General features: G+C 50.1%; 1 protein-coding gene across 1 annotated transcript; it reads right to left on the bottom strand.

The window, feature by feature from the left end:
- Positions 1-44: 44 nt before the first annotated feature.
- LOC111835863 (zinc finger and BTB domain-containing protein 46-like) lies at positions 45-19,448 on the bottom strand. Its single transcript, XM_023796584.2, has 5 exons — positions 19,114-19,448; positions 10,469-11,330; positions 6,528-6,743; positions 3,700-3,875; positions 45-3,445 (listed from the first exon to the last, which is right to left on the bottom strand). The coding sequence occupies exons 2-5, from the start codon at positions 11,283-11,285 to the stop codon at positions 3,149-3,151; spliced, it is 1,506 nt and encodes a 501-aa protein (XP_023652352.1). The 5' UTR covers positions 11,286-11,330; positions 19,114-19,448; the 3' UTR covers positions 45-3,148.
- Between the last annotated feature and the right edge of the window lie 427 nt (positions 19,449-19,875).

Raw genomic sequence — 19,875 nt, 5'->3', positions numbered from 1 at the left:
TTAGGATTTTACCCAAGAACAGACTAAAATGCAGGAAACACCAGTGGTTTTTCCAGCAGCACTTTCCATATTTATTGGGAATGATTGGTTAGCAATTCATTGTCAAGCTAATTGCCACCAACAGGTGGCGCAGAGAGGCATAGCTATAAAAAAAAAAGTACTCGCGTCATGTACAAAGTAGGAAAAAGTTTCTGGTAATATCAAGTCCACAAAATAAGAACACGCTGCTTTTCTGGCTCTGCTTTCAAAAAGACTAAAGTACAAAAAGACGGCTTCATACCCAACACCAAAGTCCACATTGTACAGAGAAATACACTGGAATAGAAGGGCAATTCAAAAAAATCAGCCGTTTTGGAAGAATACATCATGAGATCATGTAAAATAAGCATACACAAAAGACAGCACTCGGTAACCAACCAGAGTAATATAGCTTTTAAAAAATGAACTACAATTTAAAAACTCTCATACTGTATATATGGCTTTATATGTGAAGTTGATAATCAGTTTAATGCACCAATAGTTATTTCTTGCACATATTTATCCTTTACAGAACGAGATTTCTAAGAAATTTTCAGGTGTAAAAATTCGTTTAAATGCAGTGTTTGTGCGGCGGTGTACTACATAGCAAAACATACAGCATATTTTAGTATATTTGAATTTTCCTTAAGAGCACAGTAAACTGTATATTATACAATACTGTGTGTTGTACATTATAGACAATATTGGGAAATGTCCCCTAATTTGCATACACAATTCTTATAATGTTCGTATAATTTAAATGTTTCACAATAATGACGATTTATTGCCATATGTTTCATAATGAATGTGCTGCATTCCTATACAGCTCTTTAATTAAAATAGGCCTATCTGAGTTCCATTGTGAAATTCACTCCTTTTCCTGTAGGAACAGGCAGGACCCGCACACACCTACCAAACGAGAGGAACACTGAAAGTTGACTGATAATGCTATCAATCTGTGATGAAACGAAGTCAAGAGCGAAGAAGTGGTATAAAGTGTGTGTGTGCGCGCGCGTTGTTGGGGGGGGGGTACACTTCCTCCTGCCGTCCACTGTCCATGAAAACGCACTTCATGGTGAGTTTCTACAAGTACGCAGGGCGTTTGCATAAGTCGACTCTCTCTGGGGTGAAAATGTCACGTTTCCCAATATTGTCTCCCCCCATTTCCCTACTGCTGTGTTATTATTATAAAGTTTAGTTTTGTTCATTTAAAAAGCCCTGTGTGTGGAAACCCTCTATCGGCCGCCAGTGGCTAGTGAGAGAGGATTCGTGCTGGGTCAGTAGGCTATCCTGAGTGGACAGCTTTAACACGACGCCATCAGCAAGCACAGGCCATCAGTCCAACGGCGGCAGATTATTGAGCATTACTGTCAATCCCCAGTCTTCTACGGAAATGGAAACTAATACAGGCAGTGCGAGGAAGCTGTAGAAGCAGATAGAGACTGACAGAGAGCAGCAGCCCCGCCCACCGCTGCTCTTACAGCTCATTTCCTGCATCATCAACGCTTTATGCCTCAATCGTTACGGAGCTGCTAAGGGGCCCTGAGGCTTGAACAGTTTGATCTTTTATGTCAGTAGCGTCATGGCGTCACGGCAGCAGGGCGGCAGCAGGATTTGAATCGTCTTCCCCCGTGTTCGGGAGGAATCCCGGTCTTGGAAGTCCGCTGGTGAGCAGCTGTGGATCAGCATGCGAAGAAAGCGCACAAACACTCACAACAGGACGTCAGTCCCTGCATCCCACGAGACTGAGAAGCTCCACGTTAGAAAAATTATTTGTATATAGGCTACATAGCATAAACAGCAAAAAACACATTCAATGCGAAACAAATTACATTCTGATCTTAAAACTAGCTAGTCGACCAAAGAAAAGACTTTATATGAGTTATAATGTATATTTGATTTTTGGTATAGAAGATTGTGCTATATATTTTATATATACACACACTCATTCCTTTATATATGATATATAGCAAATAAGTTAGCATTTAAAATCATGTATCAACAAAGCTGCAGCCTTGTGAGTAACATAGCCACACGGCTTGTTTTCAACAAAGCAATTATTTAAAAAATTCTCACTGTGTGTGTATATATATATATATATATATATATATAGATATATAAAAAAAAAATGAGTGCTAAAGTTAGCATCCAGCTCTCAGCCGCACCAAACAAATATTAAACATTTGTATTGCCAAGAACAAACAGTAAAATTGAACTTTATCATAATAAAAGCAATATTATATTTAAAAGCAAGAGTTCCATCCAAAACATCCCAGAAAAACATAAAAACAGCGAGGCGACTTTGCAGCCGAACTCAAACAGCTTTGTGTGCTTGTTTCTCTCCGTGGCTAGATGCTAATGGAGCGTGCCTAAAGAATCAGTGCGGGCAGGCCAAGCCACAGGGCGAGGCGAGGAGCCAAGCGGGGCCAGAGCAGGGCATCCTCCCTCGTCCCGGTTTAAAGAGCACGGGATCCTTCACTAATGGAAAGTGATTGTCGTACTACTCGGGAAACAGGGATGCAGTGAATAATCCTGCATTAAGTCGAGCTGCTTTCTCTCCCGATAACAGCTCCTTGTGTTTATGTCATATGTAGATATTAACAGATTACATTCAGAAAGGTTATGAAAGACATGACCATAGGTGGCATAACTGTTAGGGATCTGGAGATTAAATCAGTCTGCTGCAGTCAGTCCATTTTCAGGGAGGGAGATGCTGTACCTTTAGGGGGGGGGGACTCAGCTTGAATCGTTTCATTAAATATTTTCTTATATGAATACAAAACTGTAAAAAAACAAGTATACGCTTCGGATCGCACCGAGTCTGCAGAGCGAGTGAATTTATAACGTGGTAATTCTGGAATGAATGTAAGAGTGAGCGTGTCCCGTTAGAGCAGGGCAGACTTGCGGGCGAGTCTGGAGCACCAAACCCAGCCGATGCCCCCGGCAGCCGCCCGATCAAGTAGGTTTTGAGCACGGGCGCACCGAGGGAGGGGCGGCTTCCATCACCCCGGCGTGACAGCCCACGGGCTGCCTAGGGCTCAGAGTGGTGCCCCCCAAGCGTACCGGGAACGCCGTCGCCGAACGCTGCATGTTGCCGTTTCCTCTGGGGTTTATTACACGCTCATCTGGACTAAGAAGCCCAGTGGGACTCTCTACGGGTCTCTCCGTCCATCTCTTGCGAGTCGCTGCCCTCCTTCTCGTCCTCCAGCATTCCCAAAGCGGCCTCCTCGTTGCCGTCGCGCGGCATTCCTCCACGGACGCCGGCCGCTCGCTCGGGGGTGACCAGCTCCCCCCGCAAGCCGCCGGGCCTGGCGCAGTCGGAGCAGATGCCGTGCCTGCGCGAGCCATGCCGGATGCCCACGCTGGCTGCGCACACGAAGGCTCTGCTGCACACTTTGCAGGTATACTTCTTATCCTTACTGTGCACCTGCGACAGAGACATGCATCCCTGAAGGCGGGCTCACCCAACTTAGCGCGAAAACGGTTCACAGCGCTACCTTGCTATCCTGCTTTATGTTCTAGTGTAACCCTACAAAATAGCTTTGAAGAAGAAATCAAAGGAACTACATTTAATATTTTTCACTCCGTGAATAACTACAGGCTCCTGTGTGTGTAGCCGTTAGACACAGCGGTTCTACGCATTGTGTACCGACTCAGTATCGCCCCCTGCCGGACACCGACCTGCGTATGCCTCTTCATGTGCTCCCGGCGCGTAAAGGTCTTGCCGCACGTCTCGCAGGGGTATGGCCGCTCGCCGGTGTGCGAGCGCAGGTGCCTCTTCAGGATGCACTGGTGCATGGCGGAGAAGCTGCAACAGGGGCAGCGGAACTTCTTCCGGACCACTGCGAAGTCGCCGGCTGGATGGATGGAGGATGGGGAGAGTCAGCGGCGGAAGTCGGGCGCCCATCATACAACTAATGTTTCTCCCGGTGGAGAAAGCGAGGCGCCTCTGCTTGCTCGGGTTTCACGTTAATCTCGTCTGTTTAGCCCTCGACTACCTTTCCTCGCAGCCTTTTTTTTTTTTTACGGGACACAACTATCAGTATTATGAAAATCACATACATGATGTCCGAGCTTCACCCCGACTGCTCACAGGTTTTAAATTAATTCAAACTACGACTTAAAAGAAAGAGCCGGGAAAACGGAGATGAAAATGGCAGTCTCCGACGTATTTCTGCAAAAGCACCTGATACAACCAGCAAACGAAATGGTTTGTAAATTAGGCAATAGCGGGACTCGATCTGCTTTACAGCATACAGCCCAGTCTCCTGAGGAGTTAAGGGACAATTAAACACGCCCGCTGCAACTTCACCACGCTGAATTAATCTTTTGTTATGGGCGGGTATTTAAGAGATTTTATTCTTTTCTCAACATTGCTTGAATGAAAAGGCCTTAGGTCTGCTTGCTTCCCCCACAGTGGCAGACACAGAGATCGACAGTGACGGTGTCGCCTGGTCTCCCTGAAATCAATATGCGGGAAAAAGAGGCGATTCTGTCTCCGCATCAACATCGCCACTCTTTCCGGAGCACAGCAATCGATATCTCTTAAATAGGCGCCTCTGGGGTGAGTGTGAAACACAGGACAGTGTCATGACAGCTGAGGTTGGCTGCATGCTATTTACACGTTCACATCGGTCTAAAATCAGCTGCACAGCGACCATGTTTTCTGTGATCGTAATCGTGGAGTTTACCCCTTTATAGACAATCGCATGGCCAAAGAGCGCTTATAAAACCATCCAAAACGGACACCTGATAGGTATTAAACATATAGTTAATTACACCAAATTTGACGGCATATATTTCATTAAAGGCAGCAGAGTGGGTATCAACTACAAAAAAAACATTTTTTGGTTCTGCAAACAGGACTGGACATTTTTAACAAATAACTTCTGCTGGTCAGAGCACAGCAAGAAAACACCGCAATCAGGAAAAGCTACAGCAGGTGGCGCTGTGGCATCAGACTTAACACATCCAGTGATCTCAAGATCCCAGTTTCTAATAAAGGTTATACACATTATCTCTTCCCTCCATGTACAGCAAATACAGAAGCCCCCAGCAGTTTGTGTGTAAAAGTGCACATGACTGCACGGTCTCTCCACGTGAAAAAGTAAGCTCCACACACTTGCTGGTGCTGCCCATTTGAGACCCCACCCCCATTAGCGAAATGTGACACTAGAGACTTAAACCAAATGCAACCTTAAGTTCTACAGAGGCTTGGGTTATGCCTCTGTGCATGGATGGTCCCTGGTTTGAGCCCTGGCCTCGGCAGAGCTTCTGTTGGACCTGAAGGCAAGACCCTTAACCCTCAAAATGCCACAGGGCTGCCAGATAAGTGGCCTGACCCTGTGCACAGACCCCAAGCTTCATTCTCACCTCATATATATGTCTCAAAAGGAGAGGAGGATGGGATACGTGAAAGGAAACATTCCAATGTACCTGTACTCAGGCAAAGGGCAAATAAGGCATCATTTCAGCATTTTTGGACACTGTCACAATGCAGAGTGGGTGTTTGTCCGGGGTCGGACCCCCGCAAAGTGGCACATAGGGCTGCTCTGCTCCCTCATGAGGCTTCCTGGCCCGAACCCGGCCAGCTGCAGCATGATAAACCCTCTTTGTCCCTCTGCAGACATGGGCTCCCCATGGGGGGTGGGGGGGGCTGCCTTTTAACAGGTTTGTTTGCTCATCACTGACTTGCGTGTGTATAACCTCCTCCCCCCACCCCACCAGCAGACAGATGGCCTGACCCTCAGCGGACACCGTGGGGTGGGGGGGGGGGGGTTATGGGGGTGCAGGTTTGTGTGCACGTTCATTCCGTCCTGCAGATGTATGAGGCATGGGCTGTGGCGGGGGTCACTGCCCCACCTGTCAGGCCGGCATTATCACAGGGGGGCTTTTAGATCACTTGGACCCCAAAAGACGGGAAGGCCAGCGGAACAAAAGCCCCCCCGCATGTAGGCAATCATCAGGGCACAAGACTCAGGTTTCTCCTGGTCCTCTCATCCTCCTGCTCTCTCTCTCTCTCCTTCTACCTCTCCTGTTTATAGAGGTCAGGTTGGGGCAGTCCTGGTAGGGATGTCTGTGGGTGTGTGTGAGGGGTGGATTCTCCTACATTCCCAGTGAAAATCGTAGGACGAAGCTGCTGATCTCGAGTTACGCCCCCCCCTCCCCCTCCTGAGTGGAGTTGCTCACCGCAGCTTCACCGGCCCACGCTGGGATCTGGGATACAGGAGTCGTGTTCTAAGGAGGCCTACAGCCCATAGTAAACAGTGCACCAGGTGCACATCACAGGGCAGTGAAAGCGTCCTGCCTGGAGGATACAGGAGGCCGGCGGCTTTCTCCACATCGCATCTGTATCCCGAAACATCAGGAAAATCAGACCCCAGGGAGGAAGGAAGGGTTTATGGATGGAGAAGAGGACCTAAGGGAGAGCAGTGCCAGTGTGTTGGGGGAAGGGCACTGCTCAGGGGGTTGTGGCTGGCGGTAACCCGGGAAACGGCGGGCAGACTCACAAGACCCGCCTCCCGTGTGAGGCAGGTGCTCCAGCAGCAGTCCGGCTTCCTCCTCTAGCAGCTCAGCATGTGCTGCCAGCATGCCACTCCTACCAGACAGCGCCACCTGCAGGCTGGCCTTCTCTGACACCCCTGCGCGCCACGTCTCCTCATGGGGCTCCTTGTGGTCACCATAGCCACCTGGACCGTTGTGATCTTCCCCGGCAGCGTCAGCCACTAGGAGAGGAGGAGCAGATCATTACAGGCCACAGAGACCCGGGGTGCTGTCCCCGAAAGGCGGCCGGGACCAGAACAGACCCTGCTGTCCCCGAAAGGCGGCCGGGACCAGAACAGACCCTGCAGTCCCGGAAGGCGGCCGGGACCAGAACAGACCCTGCTGTCCCCGAGAGGCGGCCGGGACCAGAACAGACCCTGCAGTCCCGGAAGGCGGCCGGGACCAGAACAGACCCTGCTGTCCCCGAGAGGCGGCCGGGACCAGAACAGACCCTGCTGTCCCGAAAGGCGGCCGGGACCAGAAGAGACCCTGCTGTCCCGAAAGGCGGCCGGGACCAGAAGAGACCCTGCTGTCCCGGAAGGCGGCCGGGACCAGAACAGACCCTGCTGTCCCCGAAAGGTGACTGGGACCAGAAGAGGCTCTGATGTTGAACCATAGAGTCCCGTTAACACAGTGCACATGCTCACCTTGCAATGTCCTGGGGAAAGGCAGGATAATCATGAGTTATAGCTTTGGATAAGTCTGCTTTTGACAGGCACTCTCACAGACATGGCCACACGGAGCAGAGTTAATTACAGCTTCGGGAGGGTGCATTCGAGTCAGGGCTGGGGGGTGGGGGGGTGGTGCACAGTAAATATGAAAGCTGATTCCTCCCACAGACAAAGAACAGGGCCAGCTCAAATCAAATGGAAGGTGCCAAAATCCCTGCCCAGAGCTTCCCCCCTGCCATCCCCTGCCACCCTGAGGTGCACATGTAGCGTCGGTCATGGGCAGCGAGTGACTGACGGTCGCCCATGAAGAGCATCATGCCGGCGGAGCCGCAGTTCGGCTGCTAGTGGCAGATGGCGTACAGCAAGCGGGTAATTATGGACCTGAGCATCTGCCGTGACCACAGCGTGCCTGACGGGCCTGCGGGACCAACGCTGACGATGTACTGTTTAGATGGGGCCACAGGGCGCGTCGCATGGGAGGAGGAAGCTGACAGGAGAAGCCATCAGGCCACGAGGTTCTGTTAGCGCAGGGAAGGTGCTCCACGGTCAGCAGTCACCGTCCAGGGCTGATTTAGGGTCACCAGGTCACCTGAAACGTCACAGCCGAGGTGCCACATGCCAAATGACAGGTTGGGGACAGCTTGCCGAGGTCAGCTGGCTGTTTAGGCGCAGGGAGCCTTTAATAACGAGATGCCTTTACGCAGAGCAACCAGCAGAGCGCGCCACACCTTTGATGCCAAGTCTGCCACATTTTAAGGTACAGCACCTCTAACCCTAACCCTTCTTTACATGTAAGGGGACTTGCCAACCCTAGGGCACAACAGTAGCTCCCTCTGTGAAGAAGGACACGCCACCTCTCTGCGAGAGCTCCAGGTTCACTCGCATGAAATGAGGCTTTATCACAGATGAGGGGGGGGGGGGGGGGGCGGGGACTCTAGGCAGAGACTGGGAGTCAGATCAGCAGCCATGTGGGGGCGTGGGAGACAGGAATGAAAAATACGCAGGGTCACTAAGGGAGGGGGTACAGAGACATGTTATTGTTTGTCTCCCAGCGGCTGTTTTCCACCTTCCCCCCTGTCCCTGCAGCACCGTCAGCCCCCCCCCTCCCCCCCCACTACAGTTTAATTTCAGCTGCTTCGCTGCTTCATTTATGTTGCTACAAAAACACACAAAGCCATTTATCTCTCGCTCTCTGACTCACTTTAATTTTTTAGGGACAAACCAGACTGCACAAAGGACAATGGGGGGGGGGGCAAATTAAACAGACCCTCAGGCAGAAGGGAGGGAGGGTCTGAGGAGAAAGGAGAGCACATGAAGCAGGGAGGGAGGGGGGTGCACTGGGGCGATTGTAGATTCAAGGTAACGTGGGCAGAGTGTTAGCAGCAGCAGCAGGGGGGGCAGGAATGCGAAAGAGGCTCGCAAAGTTAGCAATGGGAAAGCAGGGGGTGGGGGTGCGGGGGTGCGGGGGCAGACACAGGCTCCAGCTCGCCGGGACCCGGCACCGAAGCAGCCAGTGACCCGGCATGAGGATCCCTGGTCTGAAACAGGAGCTGCAGTGGCCATTGGGCCCAGTCAGGTACATGAGCAGTGTGTCAGCCGTGGAGCTGGTGAACAATGGAAAGGAGAGAAAAGGAAGGAGAGAACAGAAAGAAGGACAAGAGCGAGGCTGAGCGGGTGAACACCTGGCCCTCCTGACACACCCCCTCTCCCGACCTGTCTGTGTGTTTGTGGGTGTGTGTGGTCATGTATATATTACATTATGGGGTCTGAATGTCCCCACAACATGATTGAAAACCCATTATTTTGACCTTGTGGGGACATTTTCTAAAAATCAATGACTGCAATCAAAAAATTTATGGTTAAAGTTAGGGCTGGGTAGGGATTAAGGTTGTCATAATTGGACTTAGGGTAGTGCCAGGAGAAATGAATGTCCCCACAAGGATATGAATACAAATGTGTGTGTGTGTGTGTGTGTGTGTGTGTGTGTGTGCGACCGTGTGTCCACCCCTTTGCACTGAGGTTAACTGCAGTGACCTCATCAGTGGAAGCTATGCAGATCACTGGGTGGGGAGGCGGGGCTTTCAGAAAGGTTTGTGCACAGCCTCACTCGGCTATGCTGTTTGCACTTACAGTTATTGTGCTGGGGGGTGGGGGGGTCACCGGGTGTAAACCCAGTGTCAGGGCAGCTGCTGAGAGGGAGCCAGGCACAGCGGCCCGAGCAGCCGGGGGATAGTGCCACTTCCCCCACCTGTCAGGTGTTCATGAGCATGGGGGGACAGGGTGAGAGGTGACCATGTCAAATTAAGGGAAAAATACTATCCTTTAAAAATGTGCCTTGCATTCTGAAGTGACCATCTCCAGAGGCCTGTTACCCCTCCCTCCAGAGACACATGCGCTTGCCCCCACCACCTCCTCCATATTTTATCAGGTCAGGCTGCTGCCCAACATGACATGGTAGTGGGGGGCTGGGGGGGGGGGGTTGGTTTTCTCCTTTGCTGTGGTGGAAAAAAACTGGGACATTGTCTTGTGCAGCTCAAGTGAGGATCCAGAACAGAGAAAAGCCACAGAGAGCTTTCCTCCCTGGGGAGCTGCAAAAGAGGAAAGAAGCCTGACAGCGTGAGAGCATCCGAAGGAGACCATCGGAGCAAGATCCCGATGCAGACCATCGAGAAGAGATCCCGAAGGAGACCAACGGAGCAAGATCTCAAAGGGGACCGTTAGAACCAAGATCCCAAAGGGGACCACCAGAACAAGATCCTGAAGCAGACCATCAGAACCAAAATTCCAAAGAAGACCAGAGATCCAGAAGGAGACCATCAAGCAGAGATCCCGAAGGATACCATCAGTACAAGATCCTGAAGCAAACCATTAAGCAGAGATCCCAAACCGTCAACATGAGACTAACAAAGGAGACTGTCGGAGCAAGATCCCAAAACAGACCATCAGAACCAAAATTCCAAAGGAAACCATCAGAACAGAGTTCCCAAGGGGACCATTGACCAGAGATTCTGAAGCAGACCATCAGAGCTAATATCCCAATGGAGAATATTGGAACTGAGATCCCAAAGGAACAGTATCAGTCAATACCAAGAGAAAAGGGCAGAGAGGGCAAGGTAGGAGGGTAGAGAGTTGGAAGAGAATCACAAGCGGGTAGAGGCACATCACAGCTAGCTAATCACAGCCACACTGCATAATGAGTAGTGGAATGGAGCACTGTGGGATTTCAGAGCCCGTACCTGAACATCCTTGATTGCTGCCGCTCCAGCCAGACACAGACAGGGTGGAGGGCAGTGGAGACCCCGAGTGACTGTCCCCAGACTCTGGCTGTGGTGCGATGTACCGGACTGTGTCTTTGTTCTTGCGATTCTTCCGCCGGCCAGACCGGGAAGGCTGCTGTTCCTCACCCGTGTGCGGCTCTGCACACTCAGGGAGCCGCCCATCAGTAGGACTACTAGGGGGAGGGTCAGCAGGCCACAGTGCCGGTGTGGAGGCCCCCTCCCTACTCTCATGGCTCTGGGGACCCTGGTCATCTCTGCTGCAGATGCTGCCACCTTCATGGCTGCTGGCAATGGCGGAGTCACCCGAGGAGTTGGCTGGGCTGGTGCGGCGTCCCCGCCAGGGGGAGGAGCCACCGCCCGGAGTCGCCTCGAACTCGGACGGCTCGTCCACCAGCTTGGGCCGCAGGCTGATGTCGAGGGCGGCACGGATGAAAGCGTGACATGCCCGCACAATGTCTGTCATCTGCAGGTAGCTAGCCGCCGACATGACTTCGATGACATTGGCGCCGGTGAGGGCCAAACGTGCGGAGTACATGAAGTCCAGGATGGCCTCGAAGCCACGCGCCGTGACGATGTCCAGCCGTGTGACGGTCACTGGCTCCGCCCCTGGGCCGCCGTACAGCGTCTTGAAGTAACGACTGCTGCCCAGCAGCACGTTGCGGTGTGCAGTGAAGACGCGGCCCTCCACTACCACGCTGACGTCACACAGGATGCCGCTCCTCCTCTGTGCGTCCAGCTCCCGCAGGAGGTGCCGGTAGTGAGACTCGATCTCCATCACGCTGCTCGCGTTGGATGCCAGAATGGGCTCTGCAGCCGGGGCCTGGGGACGAACAACAAAATGGTTTCGGTACGAGACGGAGAGCTCTGCCCGGCCGCCTCCTTCTACACCCTCCGCTTCATTCAATTTGGCTCAAAATGAAGTTATGTATAAATAGCGCTCTTCCCAAAACGGTTGGCCCAGAGCGCTTAACGGAGACTCTGGAGCAATTAACATTACACGATTTAAAAGGAGAGTGTGAGAAAAAGTGCAAGACAGTGAAACACATGAAATAAAATCCATGTTTCCATCAGAAGAACCCATATAATCATGCCGATTAGCAGAGACATGCACTTCCGGGTAATGCTTTGCTAGATTAGCTAGCTCTGATGGGTTTCGTGCTGCAGAATGACACCTGCTGCAATTATACATGGGCTGTTGCACTAGTAACAGGCATCAACTACTAGTAGAGCAGAGCCATGCTACTTAAAATGCCAGTCCTGTGGGTGGTATACAGAGTGTGTTTATAGCTGGCTGTCTCAGGACGCTACAGCTGGGGACGGGAACAGCGAGCCAGACAAAGACACTCGCGCTCTTACTCTGCCATCACGCAGGGGGCTGTATGGCAGCTCTGTGAAAAAGCAGGACTTTGCGTTGCTTTTTATAGTGCGCTGGCTGACAGGTCCTGACACGGGGATGGTCGGTCGGCTCTCGGGCCTCGCTCCGCCGTCGCTCGCTCTTCACCTCCTGCTGCCGAACCCCGACGCGCCCCAGCTCTCATTCTGTCTACCGCTCAAAGTTACACAGAGCTACTCGGACCAGGACTAAGAAAGCCCACATCTTCATTTGGACGGTTATACCAGTGCAGTGAGAGCTCTCACTCAACAGTCTGCTTTTGCCTTCAGGAAAACCACTATCTCGTCGTCGTTTAAATAGCAGGACAGATCAGCTTGACCCATGACTACATGTTGTAGAAAAGTGACGAAGGGAAAATCAAACCAGATTTGCAAAATTCACCGTGTCCATTGATGTTGGACTTCCATGATCGAGCGAAAGCTTCTTGAGCAAGGCACCCCCCCCCCCCCCCCCCGACTGGTTTGGGAAGTCACTTATGATGGTGTGGCTCCAGAATGCCGCAGCTGATCACTAACGAGGTTTTCAGCGTGACCGAGCTGAGAAACGCTGACGCTTAACAGCATGAAGCTCAAACAAACACTCCCCTTTGACCCCCGCCGGACCCCACACGTCTCTCCTTCTTAGCCCCGTCCTGCCATTTTAGGACAGAACCACTGTCCTAAAATCCATATGAACACCCCCCACCCTCTCTGGGAACACCATAATGCCTTGCTCCCCCTCTCTCTCCTTTAGTTTTTTATTTCCCATGTACACAGAGTCCTGTGCAGGACACTCCCCATGTACTCAGATGATCTAAAGATCATCAAGCTGCTAGAGCTTATGATCTATGCACAGACTCACCACGTTCAGCCAGACACACACACACACACAGATTTTAGATGAAAACAGCACGGGAACCACCCCACACTTCCATCTCTGACACACCACTTGAGGTCCACACATGCTGGAAAAGGACGTCCGGGAGGGGGCAACCTGGAGAATGATGTGACCATGTCTGCACATCAGCACTACAGGTAATGTGCAGTGACTAGGGGGGCAGCAGCCAGACTCACTGGAGACTCACCCCCAGAGAGTAGCCATACCTGCTGTTAGACTGGATGGGCCCTCATTAGCTCACTTTGTGCACCGGCAGAGACTGACCAGCTGGGGGGAGCACCGATTGGTGGGAGGGGCTTCCCAGGCTCCACCTCCCTGATGCCATCACTGCAGGGAAAAGGCATTTGAAAGTGTGGTTCATAAACCACAGTCCCGATGGCAAAGGGAGTGTGTGTGAGCTTTCAAGAGAAGAAAAGGAATCCTCGTCGATGACATCACACGCAATGGTGTTTCACTGCGAACTGTATGAGGCGCTGCACGCCTATGTGTGCCCGCACTGCTGTCCCACCAGTAAACTATTTTTGGTGTGAATTCCCCAGTTCCCTGTCTGGGGTAAAACCTACAGCGGCATACTGTAAAATAGGAAGTGAAATTGACAGTTTGGGCGGGTTTGGGTGGGAGCTGTGAGTAGAAGGCTTTACTGCTCAGCTGACAGTGGAGTGACTGATGACATTTCACACCAGTATTTCTCAACCCAGTCCTCGGGGACCTCCAAACTGTCCACAGCCGACCCAGCTCCCAGCACACTTGTACCAGGTGTCTCTGATTCTTTGATTGTTTAGTTTGAGTGTGTTAGGAGCTGGGAGGAGGAAAAAATGTGGACTGACTATGGCTCCCATTTGACTAAGTTGAGAAACATTGTTTTACATGATATTTTGGGCCTAATTGACCAAATTCCACTTCAACTTGGGTAAAAGTCAGCTTTCAGTGCCGGTATGTGGCGCTTAAGAAAATGGACCAGCCCCGAATGGCGGCACGCTCAAATCCGTACAACTGGCAGATACACCTTTCAGGGGAGGATAATCAGCTAAATTTCTGCAGTATAAAATTATTCCAGGAAGTGGATGATCTTCAAAAAAACATAGATGCACAGACAAGCACAGATACAAGCCCTGACACAGGCACAGATAAACATACAGATACAAGCACAAATTCACAAATGGATTCACGCACAGGCACATATACACTAGTGCTGTGTTGATAAAATCGATTCTCTGATTCTTAATCGATTCTCATAATAATTCCTAAAGATCGATTCGTATGTCCAAAGATCGATTTTACCCTTTAACATTTTCTGCCGTTTTTACAGCTGAAATAGGAAAAAAAAGTCCAGATGGGCATTTTGAGGCTTAGGTGTTAAAGGGTTAATATCTTTAATCACGCACATCGTGAATTCAATGACGCGACAGTAGGTGATGTTAAAGTTCACCGGGGAAAACTGTATTAACAACATGGCGTCAGACACTAGCGATGCTTTGAAAACGCCTGTAACTTTAAAAGCTGCGGTCTGGCAGCATTTCGGGTTCAGAACGGACAAACAGACAGATGAGCTTGACAAAAGCAAAGCGATTTGTAAGGCATGCCAAATGGAGGTGAAGTATTCCGGAAATACGACCAACCATTGATGAAGGTATAGACACCTTTGGTGTCCTCTGTTGGTTGTCCTGGATCTGTTCGGTAATTCTGCCCAACAGCATGTTTGTGAAAGCGATTGTATCAACACTCTGGGAGGGGGATTGGTCCTTACAGCCATCTTTAGCTATCAATACTTCATTAATTTGTCGATGAATGTCGATATAATACTAGTATTAATATGTTGCACAACTACACAGTCATGTAATTAAGTTAACAGCTAAAAAAAAAAAACTTTTAAAAACACTGACCCAAATCGATATCGGATCGGATCGGAACAGATTGGATCGAATCGTGATAATCGATTCTAAATCTTGAGAATCGGAATCGAATAGATTCTTGAAATTTGAATCAATACCCAGCACTAATATACACATACAGATACACACACAGACATAGATACACATACAGATACACACACAGGCATAGATACACATACAGATACACACACAGGCATAGATACACATACAGATACACACACAGGCATAGATACACAAACAGATACACACACAGGCATAGATACACAAACAGATACACACACAGGCATAGATACACAAACAGATACACACACAGACATAGATACACATACAGATACACACACAGGCATAGATACACAAACAGATACACACACAGGCATAGATACACAAACAGATACACACACAGACATAGATACACAAACAGATACACACACAGGCATAGATACACAAACAGATACACACACAGGCATAGATACACAAACAGATACACACACAGGCATAGATACACAAACAGATACACACACAGACATAGATACACATACAGATACACACACAGGCATAGATACACAAACAGATACACACACAGGCATAGATACACATACAGATACACACACAGGCATAGATACACAAACAGATACACACACAGGCATAGATACACATACAGATACACGCACAGGCATAGATACACATACAGATACACACACAAATTCAGGAATGGATTCACGCACAGGCACATATACACAAACAGATACATGCACAGGCACATATACACACACAGGCACACGCACAGGTAAGTATACACATACAGACACACACAGGCATGGATACATGCACAGGTAAGGATACACATACATACACACAGAGGCATGGATACATGCACGCTGTCTGCCTTTCTCCACATGCTCCAATTCAGATTTCTGCCTCAAGGACAAACTTGAGAGTGACATTTGACCGAGGACAGAATCCAGTTCCTGTGTCAGTATTCAGACAGCAGCATTCTGTCTGTGTCTGTTTCTCCAAGGACACAGAAAACATAAAGTCATCACACTGGAAAAAATATAGAAAGGCTTCTCTGGCCTTTGAAACCTCACACAAAACTAAAGAATATAAGAGACTGGAGGTTACAGGAAGCACTACGAAGAACCTCCTGTGAGGAAATGAACTTGGGGCACAGCACGTAAAGACAGACAGACACACTAACAGACAGTCAGACAGGCAGGCAAACAGACTGACGGACAGACATACAAACTGACAGACAGACACAGATAGTCTGTCACACAGACTGAGTGACTTACAGATTGATAGGCTGACAGACAGGCAGACATACAGACTGACAGGTGGTCAGACATACAGACAGTCTGACAGGTAGACAGAGTGAAGGGCAGGCAGACAAGGCAGACTGACATACAGACAATCTGATAGGCAGAAAGACATTCACAGGCAGACAGACAAGTTTACACACAGACTGACAGACAGGAAGGCAGACAGGCAGAGTTTTGTAGTGCATGTGGGGCTTTTCCATACACTTCTTATATGATTCAGTAAATGACCCCAAACTCACAATCAAATCTCAAAGAAGCAGTTGAAAGCTGATACTAAAAACTAAGTCGGTGGACGGTTTGGTGGTTTTGGTTTTACATGGTGTGGACATCCCCTGAAAACTCCCACAAGGTCGGGTCTCCAACAGGAGACACAGAGCGCAGCCTTAAAGGCTACAAATGGGAACTTAAACACACACACTTAGGGACAGTCTCCCTGGGGGGACTTACAGTGCATCAGCGGAGGCCCAAACCCCCCCCCCCCCCCCACACACACACACACAAACAAACACACACCCACGCATACACTGCCCGCACCTCACAGCACAACAGGGTGACACCTGCGGGAAGGGGGTTGGGGGGAGGCATCAGCTGCCACAAGTAGATAGAGATGCAAAGCTTGCTCCCCCCCCCCCCCCCATACTGCAGCCAAGGCTGGCAGAAGGCCAGAGAGGATGGGTGCGTTGTGTGTAAACATGACCCCCAGTTATATCCTGCAACATCTCTCAGCACTAATGACAGCCCTGCCCCACCACCTCCGTCCCCCCCCCACTCAGACACAAACACACACCTCAAACTTCCCCAAGCCAATGCATGCTTCATCACCCAAGTTGATCCCTACTCAAATGGGGCTTGATGTTCCCTACAGAAACAGGGCAGGGTTATCTCCACAGTAATGAGGTGGGATCTTCCCTACACAAACGGGGTGGGGTCATCCCCACAGTAATGGGGCGGGGTCATCTACACAGTAATGGGGTGGGGTGTTCGCTACAGAAACAGGGCAGAGTCATCCCTAAACAAGAGCCAGTGTCCAGGTTTTGCTGACGAGACCCTGGGTCCCAGGGTGTGCCCATGTGCCAGGAGAGCCTGCTGCAGGTGCCCCTGCCGCCCTGGGACCCCACCCTTCGATTTCTCCTGGCCTTTCTTCCTAGCCGCCCCCACACACACTTACGCTTGCAGCTACTGACATTTCCACTGCTCCTCCCCTCTCTCTCTCACACACGCAATGCTAAGGCCTCACTCGCATACACATATTTCACATTCTGCGCCTCTCCCTCCCTCACACACACACACACACACACACAGACACACACAAATAGACACTGTACACTTTCTCACTTAAATCTCACCCTCCGAACAGGCACCACACTGAGTCTGAAACAAGAACAGGGCCAATGCTTCAACAATAAGAGTGCAGGGGGGGTGGGGGTGGCACTGCCCACGGTCCCGGAAATTAACTCTGATGTGGGATGTTCCATAGGAAATGCCCCTTCTACCTCCCACATTACGTAGTGGTGCAGCCTGAAGCATAGGATGCTGCAGGACTGGGGCAGATGGGGCTGCCACATTATGTGGGGTGGGGTTGGGGGGGGGGGATTTTGAACTGGGGAATCTCGCACGTGGTGGGAGGGGGCAGTCTCTGTGGAATGTCCTATTTCCATTACTAAACATAACAGCCGGCTTCCTCACTGTGTCAACAGGGACACCAGCATCACGCTTACGCCGGCACTGTGACAATTAATAAAAACGCGATTTCGCCAGAAAATCAGTTTGTAGACAAGGGGATAATAATAATAGTAATAAAGAGAGGGCGTTTTGAAAGAATCTTAAAAAACAATGAGCATTTTAACTCCAAACGTACGCGCACATAAGCCTTTCAGAAGCATCTACGCACGGAAAACGCTTCCGTGTCCCGGGCTACCACACGGCAGCTGAAAGCTTTCAAACAAGGGCTTCGTGAAACATGAACCTCACCGCAAATTACCATAGCCTGCCCCTTTGTGATAGATGATGCCAGAATTCAAAAAGTCTTCATCCAACATCTTTATTTTCGCATGGCAATTCACTTATTAAGTTGGAGTTGCGCCTTAATTTTGCCCCATTACAATTCCATCAGTAGTTAATACTCATGAATATTTGATATCAAAATACTGTTAAAGAGCTTTTCTGTGTCTGATTTATTTGCGTTGGTCTCTCCTTCTCCCGCCCGTGTAGTTGCCTTTCCGTGCTACCACACTCGCACTTTGCGAGCAAATTCTCATTGACTGAGAGCAAAACTTACAATTACCGGTGCTGTGCGCTCGGCGGAAAGCTACCCGGATCCGAGGCCGGTCCTCCGGGGGACAAGCGGAGTGTAAAGCGAAGACGGACGGCACTGAGTAACGAGGAATTCACGCATTGACGCCCCCCATTCTGAAGGTGATGATTAAACCCGACTCCCCGAATTGTTACTCGGATTTCGACACTTTAACACATCACCGATCAGTGTGACGAACTAAATAAGAAAAAGTCACGGAGACAGAATCAAAATTCAGCTTCATGACAAAGTAGATGCAAAGTGTAATGCAGGGTGTAAAGACCGTGGAATGAAGTGTGTCTGCCGGGGAGTAGAGTGTGTAATATGTGGATTAAAGTGTATCTACCAGGTGTAGAGTGTGTAATGGTAAATACTCTGTTTTTAGTGAAATGTGATCTGGGGGGCTTTGACCGAACGCTCTGGTGGTGGAGGCAGTGGGAGGATGGGGGCTGAATAACTACACATTTAGCCTATTTTAAGTATGTACGGCAGGCTTAAATTTTACTGTATTACAGACAGGTGCCTTTAAGCGGCAGAGCTCGGGTCCGAACCGGGTCGAGATCGGCGTGGTCCCTTTAAGCAGCGCGCTGCCCATCTTCCACCCACCTGGGACGCGCTTTCGCTCACGGACATTAACGTTTGGACACTGAAACCCCCCGAAACGCGCAAGGTGTAGCGGGGTAACTGGTGCTACTCCAGCACGTAACAAACGAACTCGGTTGCCGGGTTTCCTAATGCGTATGAGGCGGTTAAGTTGGGTGGTGAACGCCGATTAAGTCGCGAACTAAATGAATGACAGGAGTCGGTACGGGGGAGTGGGGGCAGCGTACCTGTTAACCCATGGGGCAGGCTGCAGGTCCCAGCTAAGGTCCCTCCTTTTCCTTCTTCCGCTTTTAAACAGCCCCTGATCGTTGCTCTTCGGCTGTCCGTCCGTATTTACTCCTTTCTCCGTCTTCCCACTCTTCCTGCCGACCTTCTCCTGCCCCTCCGCCCGCCTTAGTGTGAAGAGCTTTTCTCCCACTCCCTATTTCTCCACTCAAGCTCTCTCTCTCTCTCTCTCTCTCTCTCTCTCTCTCTCTCTCTCTCTGACAGTGAGAGTAGAGAGCAGGAAATGAAGCAGTATGGATAGGCTGCTTTCCCCTCTAACGGGCAGCTGGGCACATTGATCTGCCGACCACCTCGTTTAAAGACGGCTTGTTTGCGGGCAGCATCGTTCAATATCTGACTAGAAGACACTGAATGTTCATATCCTGTTGGACTGAGTGTCAATAACAGCACTGAGAGCTTCTGTCACCATCATCATCATCGTCGTTATATTGGTGTTGTTTTGTTGTCATTGTTTTGTTTGGTTATTATTACTAGTAGTAGTAATGAATTTGTTCATGTTAATGTTTTAACTATGATACCTTTGCTACATGGCTGTCAACAGGTTACTGTTTATGAGTGGTATGGATAAGCAGTGCTATTGTGCAGTGTGGTTTTACACTGGCAGTCAGTCTGTGTCTGTGTGTGCAGAGTTCGTCAGAGATGACTGTCCTATTGATCATGATGATTTCGGCTGTGGTTGTGCTTCGACCCTGTGGATCCCCCTA

The sequence above is a fragment of the Paramormyrops kingsleyae genome, chromosome 8, assembly GCF_048594095.1.
Source record: "Paramormyrops kingsleyae isolate MSU_618 chromosome 8, PKINGS_0.4, whole genome shotgun sequence".
Taxonomy (NCBI): domain Eukaryota; kingdom Metazoa; phylum Chordata; class Actinopteri; order Osteoglossiformes; family Mormyridae; genus Paramormyrops; species Paramormyrops kingsleyae.
Note: the sequence above shows the minus strand (reverse complement) of the source record. Positions and strands in the feature narration are given on the sequence as shown.